The sequence below is a fragment of the Squalius cephalus genome (genome assembly GCF_949319135.1).
Source record: "Squalius cephalus genome assembly, chromosome: 11".
NCBI classification, from domain to species: Eukaryota; Metazoa; Chordata; class Actinopteri; order Cypriniformes; family Leuciscidae; genus Squalius; species Squalius cephalus.
Genome location: NC_137132.1, coordinates 3325765 through 3339046, shown reverse-complemented (window position 1 = coordinate 3339046; position 13282 = coordinate 3325765). Strand labels below are relative to the sequence as shown.

The following is a 13282-nucleotide window of genomic DNA, read 5'->3' as shown; positions in this document are numbered from 1 at the left end:
ACCCAGCACAGTGAGGCCGATGACCCCGATATTGCGCCCCCCGCGGTCCGGGAGGTTATTGACCAGGCACTGGTACGTCCCCGTGTCAGACAGCTGTGTGTTGTTGATGAAGATTGAGGCACTTGTGCTGGGCATAGTGGCCACGAAACCCACACGCCCGTTCATGTGATTGGCTAAACTGAAGACCTGGCCTCCCTGATAGATGATCACCTGTCAACAAACACACAGACAAATAACACCATATTAATAACTGAAAGTTTTCACTTATAAAATAAATGCAAAGACCAAGTCAAGACAAGTCACATTTATTCATATAGTGCATTATACAGCCAAACGCCGTTGTCGTGCAAATGAACGGCCAGAACACATTAAAGGGCACCTATTATGCAAAATTCACTTTTACATGGTGTTTGAACATAAATGTGTGTTGGCAGTGTGTGAGCAAAACCACCCTAGAATGATAAAAATCCACCCAGTAGTTTTTTTACAATCTCAATAAATCATAAGCACTGTCTCAGAACGAGCTGTTCTCAGATTCGGCGCAATGTGACGTAGAATTGAGCAGGCCCCTCCCACGACTGTTGAGTGACACTTCAGTTTGAGCCCAGACCCGCCCTGAGTGAGCTGGACACAGAGTCCGCCATTGTTCGACGCTTGAGCAGCTGTAGACAAGAATGTCTCCTAAGCGATTGAGGTGTTTTGTTGATGGATGTAAGAATGAACAATGAACATAGCAGTCTTCATTTACTCCCGTTGTTACTCAAGGATGGATCTGTACTGTTTGTGATCCAGCTTACACTCTCCGGAGCGACAGGACTAACGTGACTGGACACGAGCTCTTTATGACAGCTCTTCGAGTCATTTTACGGATATAAGGTTTACCAGTTTATTTAGCACCCACTGAAAAGGTGTGTATATTTGTTTACTGTTAGTTGTAACGAGTGTTTTGTGTATTTCGCTGTGTATGTTGTTGATAATGAAAGGGAGAGAGAGAGTTTATGGATAAGACTTTAATGCGCACTTCTTATACTTTGTTTATTCAGCTCTTACAGAGATTCTCTGGAGTAAAACTAACGCTCATCTTTTGTGTGATGTACAATAAACTTCACTGAACTCGTCAGTATATTTTGGTCATCATTCGGACGGGTTTTGCTACAGCAGGCTTGTATTAGTGGATAAAAGCAGATGACAAATAAGTTATAACGATAATTAAACTAAACTATACCTGTTCTATGTCCATACAGCATATATTCTCTGGCTCTGTGGGCATTATCGTCCGACTCCGAGTCGAAATGAACAACGCAACTGAGAGTTTCTGTTCTGATATTATCAGATGAGATTGTCCTGGCTCTGAGCGCGAGCTCGTGAGGCTCCGCCCCCTGTGCCGTGCAGCAGCAGCTCATTTGCATTTAAAGGGCACACACTAAAACAGCGCGTTTTTCTGAGCCCCAAAAAATGACAATTTAAACATGCTATATAAACATATCTGTTGGGTATTTTGAGCTGAAACTTCACATACACACTCTGGGGACATCAGAGACTTATTTTACATCTTGTGAAAAGAGTCATAATAGGTGCCCTTTAAAAGTTTTCTGTTAAAACGGAGTTGTGTAAGCGGCCCCTAAGTTAATGACTAATGATTTTTACAACAGAAGTGAATCAATCAAAACTAACTTTAGCTGGACATTAACTTTATTCTAGAGCTGCTGTAAAGCCTAAACAATCTCTGTTACTGTAATTTCCTATTATCTCTGTAAAGCTGCTTTGAAACAATCTATATTGTTAAAAGCGCTATATAAATGAAGGTGACTTGACTTGACAACTAGTTAACAACAGACTGTTTCAAAGCAGTATAAACAAAAAAATAATTTGCAGTTAATGCGGCAAAATTCATAAATTATGAAACAACTTCAATCTCAGCTGTAAAGCAGCTCTACAGAAGACAATAGTGTCATTAATCTCATCTCTGCATTTAGATCGATAATATTTTCTGAATATTGAGCATCTTTTAAGCATCCAGTGAGAAAGTGACCAATCACAAATCAGTATGCAAATATTACAACGACATCATCACTCTCAGCAGGAAGTAGGTCGATTTTGAAGCTGAATATTTTAAACAATTCAAGTCACTGGAAACTTTAATCTGTTAATTTGAACTTTAATTTAAATGTCTTTCTTTTTTTCTTTTTTTAAACAGATGCAGACACAAGGGTAAAACTGTAAAACAAAACGTCTGAATGAAGTCTTTAAGCTCCAGCTGAATTAAATGCACAAAACTGCAGATAGGAAGAAGAAAAATAAGAAGCTATTTAAATTAAACATGTACATATTATATATAGTTTATTTTATTTTAAGTAATGACTTTTTAATGTCTTTTTGTGTGTGTGTGAGTGTGTGTGTGTGGTAAACAGTAAATAACCCTGGGAAGAGCAAGTAATTACAGAATACACACATTTCTATTCTTTAGAATAATGTGATCAGATGAATCATTCACAGTAAAACCAGAAACATGAAATTAAGAGAACTTTGATGTCTGATGTTAACAAGCGAGTTTGGAAGATTGATATAAATATGACTGAGGGTGCATTTTATTTTATTTTATAAATAATTAATGATTGATCAAGTGTAAATATGCAGCATTATGAGCACAGCTCTGGTCACTGTCCATCAGACGCTGGTGTTCGAGCAGCTCGTAGAATATTCAACACACACACACACACACACACACACACACACACACACACACACACACACACACACACACACACACACACACACACACACACACACACACACTATAAAGCATTTTTAAAGGACTTTGATCTTTGTTAGAAGCTTCTGTGATCCGCAACATTAAAAGGAACCTGCTTCACTCAGTGTGTGTGTGTGTGTGTGTGTGTGTGTGTGTGTGTGTGATCATGGGAGTTTCAGAGGCCTTCGAGAGGCTGAAGGACAGAGAGGCCCCTGTAACACACACACACACACACACACACACACACCCAGAGAGAGAGTTGACAGTGTTTTGAGCACCAGTAAATGATGCTCTCATGGACTCTGGGCTTCTTACACACAAATGAACAGGCAGCACTTCAGCTGAGATGAATCAAGACAAGCCCCGCAGCCAGTGTGTGTGTGTGTGTGTGTGTGTGTGTGTGTGAGAGATATGAGCTGTGTAATAGGAAAAGATGGGAGTGATGTATAGGTATATGACAGAGAAAGAGAAATGAGAGTTGCTGTAATGCATGTTATCAGTCGCCTAACTCTTCATCAGTGTCTCAGTAGTGCACATTATAGATGAGCCCTTATTAGTGCTGTTTACTGAGTCATGCATCACTAGTGCTCATAGCAGGGTTATTATACTCCACTAAAACCATTCAAAATATTTTCGTTACATGAAAATATGTTAATATTTTGTATTATAATTGTATTTCAGCAAGCCAAGAAAACATGACTCATCTTCATTTCACTTAAATTGAGGTACTAAAATGATAACTAAAACTGAAATAAAAATTAAGAATATGTTTTTATTTATAATATATCAAAAACTAATAAAAATGACAAAAACACAACTATTACTAAAACTTCAGCGAAAATTAAAATGGAAAATAAACAAGTAAAAACGCTAATATTATCTCAACACTAATGTAACACGGGCTCATACAGTGCTATGCATAAGTTTAGACACCCATGCTAAAGTTGACTAAAAAGAGGAATAAAAAATCATCTTTTGGAAATTGAACTTAAAGGAGAAGTTCACTTTTAAAATGAAAATTCTGTCATCATATACTCACCCTCATGTTGTTTCAAAGCTGTATGAATTTCTTTCTTATGTTGAACAGAAAGGAAGATATTTAGAAGAATATCAGTAACCAGACAGTTTTTGGGTCCCAATGACTTCCATAGTAGGAAAAAAATATACTATGGAAGTCATTGGGACCCAAAAACTGTCTGGTTACTGATATTCTTCTAAATATCTTCCTTTCTGTTCAACATAAGAAAGAAATTCATACAGCTTTGAAACAACATGAGGGTGAGTATATGATGACAGAATTTTCATTTTAAAAGTGAACTTCTCCTTTAATGCCTTAATTTAAAAAATTAGGAAAAATCCAACCTTTAAGGACACCAATTTTCTTTGTGAATGAATAATGTATCGTAAATAAATAAATGTTCTTCCTTAAAATACAGGGTGCATAAGTTTGGACACCCCTATGTTAAATTCCCATAGAGGCAGGCAGATTTTTATTTTTAAAGGCCAGTTACTTCATGGATCCAGGATACTATGCATCCTGATAAAGTTCCCTTGGCCTTTGGAATTAAAATAGCCGCACATCATCACATAGCCTTCACCATACCTAGAGATTGCCATGGTTTTATTTCAGTTAGCCTAATAGCTAGTTTGATTTGCATTGAGAGATGATCTTATGGAAAGTACTCCATGCCAATCTCTAGGTATGGTGAAGGCTATGTGATGATGTGGGGCTATTTTAATTCCAGAGGCCAAGGGAACTTTATCAGGATGCATAGTATCCTGGATCCATGAAGTAACTGGCCTTTAAAAATAAAAATCTGCCTGCCTCTATGGGAATTTAACATAGGGGTGCCCAAACTTATGCACCCTGTATTTTGAGGAAGAACATTTATTTATTTACCATACATTATTCATTCACAAAGAAAATTGGTGTCCTTAAAGGTTGGATTTTTCCTAATTTTTTTAATTAAGGCATTAAGTTCAATTTCCAAAAGATGATTTTTTATTCCTCTTTTTAGTCAACTTTAGCATGGGTGTCTAAACTTATGCATAGCACTGTATCAAACTTCTAAGTATTAAAGATTTCTCAAATAAAAACTTTAAATACTTAAAATAATTCGGTAACACTTTACACTAAGGTTAATTAGTTAACTACATTAGTTAACATGAACTAAGAATGAACTTAACTATTAATCTTAGTTCATATTACTTTCAAACATTTACTAATACGTCATTAAAATCAAAGGTTGTATTTGTTAACATTAATGCACTAACATGAACAGCTGGATTTTTATGAATTAATATTATAAAAGATTAATAAATACTGTAACAAATGTATCGCTCAACATTGTTAGTTCATGTTAGTTAATAATACATTAACTAATGAACCTTATTGTAAAGTGTTATCAATAATTCTACTCGAGAGAGATGGAAAACACACACACACACACACACACACACACAGAGAGAGGAAACTAAGCAGATTTCCACACACTCGAGAGGAAAGGAGGTCATCAGTTGTGTACAGATGGTCATCAGTGCTAAGAACTGACTTGGCTCCGGCCACATCATGAGCTGTCAATCATTAAGCCCCGCCCCCTGACACATCATATGCCCCGCCCTACATTCATCCGTCAGTCTTCTCTGTGATTGACCATCACATTGCAACCTCTATAACGCATTGTCACGTCGTAACATGCGTTTGTCGCACACGAATAAAAAATGTGACGGAATAAAATACTATTCTTACATGAAATATATTTAGTTTAAATGGTTACTACGAATAAAATGCATGAACTTGCAAATGAGCAAAGGATTTCTCAGGGAAACGCTGAACCTGCACACACACACACACACACATGCACATCTGCTGAATGTCCTAATCTGCCGCTGAACACAGAAGATTACAGACATTGAGAGAATGTGATCTGATCAGAATCAGGTCAGAAGGTCGACATATGCTAAAGACACGTCGGCATAAATCCCTCACTTATGCTATATGAAGCACTGAGCATGCTGGGATACTAGTAAATGATAGCTAAAGTTATGCACTTCCATTGATGCTAAACAAATTCTAAATGTTTACATTGCTGTCACATGACCTTAATCATTATGGATATTTATTAATTAGCATTTTTAATCCAATTTTGCATCAAATGTCTTAATGTTTGGAAGTCGAAAAGAAACCATTAAAACACTTTCTCCTTCTTCACACTGGTCATGCTGAGTGCAATGCATTGTTGGAGACAGTATTGCAGTGTGTTCTGTAGCTTTCTGCACATTCTGGCAATGGTGTTAGTCATCCAGGTATTGCTTGCGTACAGAAATATAGTATTCTTTGCACCGTATACAAACTGCACACTACTAAAGCATCTTTAAAGACCCACTGAAGTGTCTTGTAATGCGCAGCTTTGTTTGATGCGTTGACGTAATTTCCACTGAAACAGGAAGCTGAGGCGGGACATATTAAATGGCTCCTCCCCCTTTTCAAACAGCCAATAGCGTTTAGTTTCCCTCACAGACTGCGAGACGTACTTGACAGCAAAGCGAATCCTCGAGGGTTTGAGCAAACGAACACACACTCACACACATATTGCTCTGTGACGTGTCAACGCTCGCTTTGGCTATTTGTTTATAGCATAGGAGGCGGAGCTTTAGATTCTAGAGAGCATTTGATTGGACAGAAGATGTGATGAGAAGCTGAAGTGCGTGGTGATGTCATAAAAATCCCTGATCCATTTTAGCGGAAGAGAGAGACTATAAGTTTTGAATGCTTATATCTCATAAATGCAAATTTTGTCATTGTTTTGGAGCACACCAGCTCATTCATAACCTTAAGGCTTACATATTCATACTAAAAGCTAAAAAACGTTGTTCGGTCGTATGTTGGCTTGTGGGGAGGCTGGAGTCTTTCCCAGAGTCTCGGGTCGCAGGCAGGAAAACACCCTGCACAGATGGCCGGTCCAACACAGAGAACACACACACACACACACACACACACACACACACACACACACACACAGAGGAAACTAACATCAACATGGGAACATACAAACTCACGAGTGTGTGTGTTTATGCATGTGTGTGTGTGTGTGTGTGTGTGTGTGTGTGTGTGTGTGTGTGTGTGAGTGAGATTGTGCGAGTGTGAGTGAGTGAGTGAGTGAGTGAGTGTGAGTGTGTGTGCACGTATGGGTATGCACGCGAGTGCGTGTGTGTATGTGTGTGTGTGTGTGTGTGTGTGTGTGTGTGTGAGATTCTGCGAGTGTGAGTGTGTGTGAGTGTGTGTGAGTGTGAGTGTGCACGTGTGGGTATGCGTGCGTGTGTCTGTATGCATGTGTGTATGCGTGCGAGTGCGTGTGTTTATGCGTGTGTGTGTGTGTGTGTGAGTGAGATTCTGCGAGTGTGAGTGTGTGTGAGTGTGCACGTGTGGGTATGCGTGGGTATGCGTGCGTGTGTGTATGCATGTGTGTATGCGTGCGAGTGCGTGTGTGTGTGTGTGTGTGTGTGTGAGTGTGTGTATGCATGCGAGTGTGTGTGTGAGTGTGTGTTTTGTGCTTGTGTAACGAGCAGCTGTTGTGTTCTGGCCTGTGCAGCTCTGGGTTAATTAGTGCAGAAGATCGTTTATTGTGCGTGTTAGGTTAAAACAGTTGGGGGCAGGTGTGTGTGTGTGTTAAGGTCACATACAGAGTTACAGGCAGGTAAGTGTATGTGCATGTGTGTGTGTGTGTGTGTGTGCTCAGGTCATCTTCACACAGTTGTATATAGGTGAGTGTGTGTGTGGGAAGCAGGTGAATGAGGTTTCGCCTGCAGTCATTCATGAAAGTAAATCAGACGGAATCAAAGGATGAGGCGATAAACCTGCGCTCTGCGTTTGAAGCCCACACACACACACACACACACACACACACACACACACACACACGCGTGTGCTGTTACATGTGCCGCTTTACCCACTGGGCATTGTGCAGATGCTGGGGTTTGGATGGTCCAGTAAAGATAACAGGGAGGGCACAACATCAAGAAGAGTTTCCAGCTAGCGAACTTCAACGCTTCTCAAACGAACCCAAGTGTGTGTTACACCGGAGAATTACTGCATACTTCACTGCACAGGTGTGATTACATCAGCTGTTTTCAGATGTGGCTCATCCAATCAGATCTTAGCACAGTTTAGTAGCGGCAACGGGAGGTGTTCAGGTGTGAATTCTTGACCTTTCAAGTGTAAAATCAGCTCTAGCGCTGAACAACTACACTAGCGGACACACACGTGATGCACGACACAGCGTTTCAGCACTTCTCTAATTAGCCCTGAACAACATTGTGCAGTTTTCCTTCTCAACTAGGAAAGTCTCATTAGTCTGCTAATAATGAACGTGCTGCGTTATTATATTCTAATACAGCAGACATAAACAAACTATTATTACAGGGTTCGTACAGACACAGTAAAACATGACTTTTTCAAGGACAACAATCAGAGATCTCACTTATCAAGCAATATCTTAATTATCTTTCAAATTATCCAAAAGGTAAATAGATAAATAAATAAAAAATAATAGTACAAAGAATGTGCAGCACATGCGATTCAATGACCATTGAAAGGATACTATGACAAAGATTTCGCTTTCCTTATTCAAGCTGATTTTTTCTCCCTTGAATGTGTGTGTGTGTGTGTGTGCGTGTGTGTATATATATATATATATATTTATGTGAAGTATGAAAGCTGTATCATACTTGAATAATTATATGAGCAATATCACGCTCATAGCCATGCTAAATGGCTCTATATCAATATCAGATGTGTGTGAAAAAATGGTTTTATCAATAAAACCATAACCATAATTAAACACTATTTTCTAATAAAGCCTATTGTCAAACACCTTTTCAGAAATATGGCTGTTTTCAAAAGTTTTCTAAGACTTTAATTTCAAAAAGATAAATTCAAGCACTTTAAGCACCTTGTACGAACCCTGTGAGAATAATTCTGGGTGATTTCTGGTGCCGTGACCCTGGTTGGCAGTTTTTATGTGTTTACTTGGCGTTTCTGAATGAATCCTCCAGTGGTAAACATGGGGATGTTTGTGAAGGCCTGCTGTATTTACAGGGTGCTGAACCGCATCCGTACACAAAGGCAGATGACGGTCATGTTTTAAGTTAATGAATCACCAACACGCTCTCTTCAGCTTCTTCAGTCCGCTAATGAACACAGGGACGCTGTGAAATCTCCACAGGAAGCCGGCAGTCACATGCTGTCTTCAAAGAGAGACTTGAGAGGGGGAAAAAGTACTAAATGTGGAAACCATGAAATGTGAGACACTGTGATCAACGCTCAATCAGCAAAACGAATCAAATCAATGAAGGGGTCTATACTTAAAACATGTTTATTGATTATGAGCCGAGCGGTCTAGTTGTGTAGCATCACACTGTACCGCCTGCAGTTGCATTGATATGAGAACAGGTGCATGATGGGGAGTTTCAAGCAAGCCAATGTGTTAAAAAGATTACTTTGCTGGCAAGAAATGTTCCTAATCAATAATATCATAGCTCACATTTCATTGTCCAATTAACCCTCCCAATGCATTCAGGTCAGTTTTGACCTGGGAAAAAATGCATTCAATAAAACAATGGAAAAAATCAATCCATATTTGTGCATTGTTTCCCAGTAAGAATATCTAAATGTCCTGATAATAGGATACATTTACCTGAGAAGCAATTTGCATAAAATATTATGACTTGCTTTCAGTGAACTTATTCTTTCTTACTCAATTTTTATTTTTATTTTTTAAGCATAAATCTAACAAGATATAAAATTAATGACAAGGGGGAAAAAATATCAAACTATCAAAATACACATTTATTCAGGTTTTTAAAATGATTTTAAGAAATATAACCATTTTAAAAAGGTTTGCGTTCTAGGTCATTGTTATCTGGCTTTACACAAATGTTTATGACTTATCTATAGAGTTACAGTAGATTAGTCTCAAAAATACTTTTGTAAAATATATTTAGCCTCTTTCCCATATATCACACACTTTTAGGACTTCTCACACATTGATGAACCATTGCAGCATGAAAAATTTATCTTTCAGTTTATGCAAGTAAAATGTATGTATTTTGTTTGAAAACAATCTAGAATAATATTGATGTTAAGTTAAAAAATGTATATGTATGTATAGACTTTGCATGTACTGATTTTGTAACTAAAGGCTGTTTAATCCAGTAAAAACATGGTCACTTTTAAGACATTTAAATGTTTGCACATTCATATGTTGCTAATGCTAAGAAGTTATTAATATAATATGGTTTTAGTCAAATATGACGTTATGAGGCTTACCCGGGAATGCAAAAGTTGTGTGCACTTTGTGAATGCGCTGTGAAGGTTAATCCTCCTTATGGATATAATCAAGCACTCTTCTAAATGGTTTCCCGCTTATGATTTGACTTTTCTAACTTTAGTTAGTGTGTAATGTTGCTGTTTGAGCATAAACAACATCTGCAAAGTTACAACACTCAAAGCTCAAAGCAAAGGGAGATATTTGCTTTTAAAGAAATCGCTTTTTAAGGACTACAACAAACGGCTGGTAGAGACTACACCACATTCCTCCCGGGTTAGTGACATCACCAACCCTAGAATTTGCATAAACCCCGCCCCCTGAACACCATTTATAGATTATCAAGACAGAATATGCTAATCAATGACTAGAAGATAACTACACATCAGCTTCATAAACTCATCAACTAACCGTTCAGAAATGTGCTGTTGCTTCTACATGTTGTCTCTTCTTCTCAAGTCTCTCCATCATTGTCTGACTCCGGTTTGAACATAAAAGACTAAAAGTTTTTGAAATGTTCAGTGCATGTGTGTGTGAGGTAAAAGGACACAAGCTCTTGAAGCTCCGCCCCCTGTGCCGGGAGCAGCGGCTCATTTGCATTTAAAGGAACAGACACAAAAACGGTGTGTTTTTACTCACCCTCAAAAAGTGACAATTTTAACATGCTATATAAAAATATCTGTGGGGTATTTTGAGCTAAAACTTCACACACACACACTGGGGACATCAGAGACTTATTTTACATCTTGTGAAAAGCGCATTATACCAGCCCTTTAAATGCATGCGAGTGTTGTTCAGGTCAGTGTGTCAGTGTGTGTGTGTTGTGGTTCTTCACCTGCTCTGGCTGGTTGGCGTTGGCCAGTGGCGTGACCATCCATATGATGTAGAGATTATTGAGCGCAGCGCTCGTGGAGAAGGTACAGGGCAAGACGGCGGCCTGACCTCGGGCCACCTGGACACTGCTCTGGCTCACCGTCACTTCCAGCGCACGCACACACACTGCAGGAAGAACACACACCACCAGTCAAATTACTGTAACACACAACATGCAGAAGATACACTCAGAGAACCTATTCTGCTTGTGTATGTTCATCTTCCTTTAGTGTGTGATGTTGCTGTTTCAGCATGAAAAAGCTCTGAGTTATTCTACATCACCATGTCCTAACTATACGCGACACGAGATAAAAGCCTCTTTTCCGTGTTAATCAGAGTGTTTGTCCTATCCAGCCGCGACGGCGACACACGACGAGTCCATTTTAGAAGCGGTTTCTATTTTTCTGCGACGTCGCGCTGGAACAACAAACACAAAGTGTGGCGATGATAATCTCAGGCACTGTTTATGTGCTTTATTTAATGTTAAAAGCGTGTAATGTGACTCTGAATCGTCTATGCTCTGAATATCATTTAGTGCTCCAGCTTTGAGGCTGTAAAAGCAACAATGGATAATTCACCTCAGATCTTGAAATTAAACAAATGGAAACAAGATCGTTCAAACTGTGAACAAACAAGTGTATTCTTTGACAAAGATTGTTTTAGTAACTCAGTAGCCTATGTGTTTCTAATAATGTTTAAATGGTGTAATATTTGTGAATTTGATTATGTAGCTATTTATCCATTTTCTTGCGAGTGCCGTCAAGATTACTCACTGGTGCTGTGCACTCCCTAATAGTTTTTTTAATGCAGAGATTGAAATAAATGACTCCAATTTCAATGACTTTTGTAGCACAATCCAATCATTTGGAGCAGCGAAACTAAAAGCAGAGCGGCTATAGACAGTTCTTTTTCTAGGTATAATCAAACGAACTTGATTAGACGATCGGGTTGAATATTTACTCAATCATCTAATCATATTCGTTTAGATGATTGAGTTGCATTGCAGAATTTCACATGTCAGTGTTTCTGAACTCCTGAAACGCCTCCATTGTAGTCTTGAGTTTCTTACGGGAACGAACACGTCACAATATTCCTCATTATAATAATTCATACGCAGAATAAAGGGGCGGGGCCTGGTTGAGTTAGTTAGTAGTGTGTTAAACTGGTGGTTATGGTAAGAGCGGGACATTTCCCAAACACACTCGAAGCGCTCGACCAATCACAACACACTGCTCCAGCCGACCAATCAGAGCACAGTGTGCTTTTCAGAAGGAGGGGCTTCATAGAGACAGGATCACAGGAAGTAAACAGAGCATTTCTGACAGACTGGGAAGAGAGGAGCCGCAACAGTGGTGAATATGAGGAAAATAATCAACATTCAAGCAGGAAAACATGTTCTAGTAGAGCACAAAAACTACATCAAGACTATATCAAAGGGCATAATAATCTCTTTAAGATTTTCAGCATATTAATCATACATATGAAACGCATACGAAACAGGAATAATGCAACCATTTCAATTTGCAAAAATCAAAACAAAAGTAAAAAACATTCGACCTTGATCTATGACATTGATTAAGCATGTGAATGCCAGATGGGTAAAAAGAAGAAGGCACATCCTGTTTTGATGGTGTGATTAGGTCAAACACAATCACATGATACACAACCATGGCTTATGTTTGCATGAGCTAAACACATTAAACGTCTTAAACTGGGTTACATCCTCAGAGGTCTGTGGGTGTTATGTGAACTCATGCTCATTATGACCTGCAATCAAAATATATCATCCATAAAAACATGATTTTACCAGGTGTATATTTAATGCTATTTATGGAGATATTGTTTGTTTTAAAAAGAACATCCTCATTCATGAATCTGATTGGATTAGCATCTGAACGAACAGCACAATGCCTCTAATTGAGGGGAGATGAACAGGCTCATGTTTCCCAAGCCTCGTTAACACAATATCACATGATTATCATCCGGCCAATCACGTGGGAAGAAGACAGAGCCTCACCAGCTGCACAATAGATGAAGTCGACTGTGTTCAGGATGGAGCACTAGTATACTACAAACTGTACAGTATACACTGAAAATAGTTGGCATTATTCCATGATGAACATTTCAATGCAATATACCCAATGTACCACATGACCTCATTATGTGCATGTTTAACAACGACTAATAAAACACAAGCATTCACAATATTTATTCTGTACAACTAAAATTATGTTTTATCAACAAAAAAAATGCATACTTTTTACTATATCCAATTATATGTAAGGGTGAACTTGTTAATATTGCATTTCAAGTTATGATTGAAACGTCCACA

The 13282-nt window shown here is 38.6% G+C and overlaps 2 protein-coding genes across 6 annotated transcripts in view; both read right to left on the bottom strand.

Moving 5' to 3' along the window:
• The window catches only part of fam131ab (family with sequence similarity 131 member Ab), a 335743-nt gene that overhangs the window by 7801 nt on the left and 314660 nt on the right, over window positions 1–13282 (bottom strand). The window lies entirely within an intron of this gene.
• igsf11 (immunoglobulin superfamily member 11) overlaps window positions 1–13282 on the bottom strand; it is a gene marked incomplete at its 3' end in the record, with an annotated part of 122786 nt that overhangs the window by 12575 nt on the left and 96929 nt on the right. Inside the window, exons 2-3 of the mRNA XM_079886558.1 lie at window positions 10913–11076; window positions 3–210 (exon numbers count right to left, since the gene is read on the bottom strand). Of these exons, the coding sequence (XP_079742684.1) occupies window positions 3–210; window positions 10913–11076 (372 nt within the window). The remainder of the gene's footprint in view (window positions 1–2; window positions 211–10912; window positions 11077–13282) is intronic.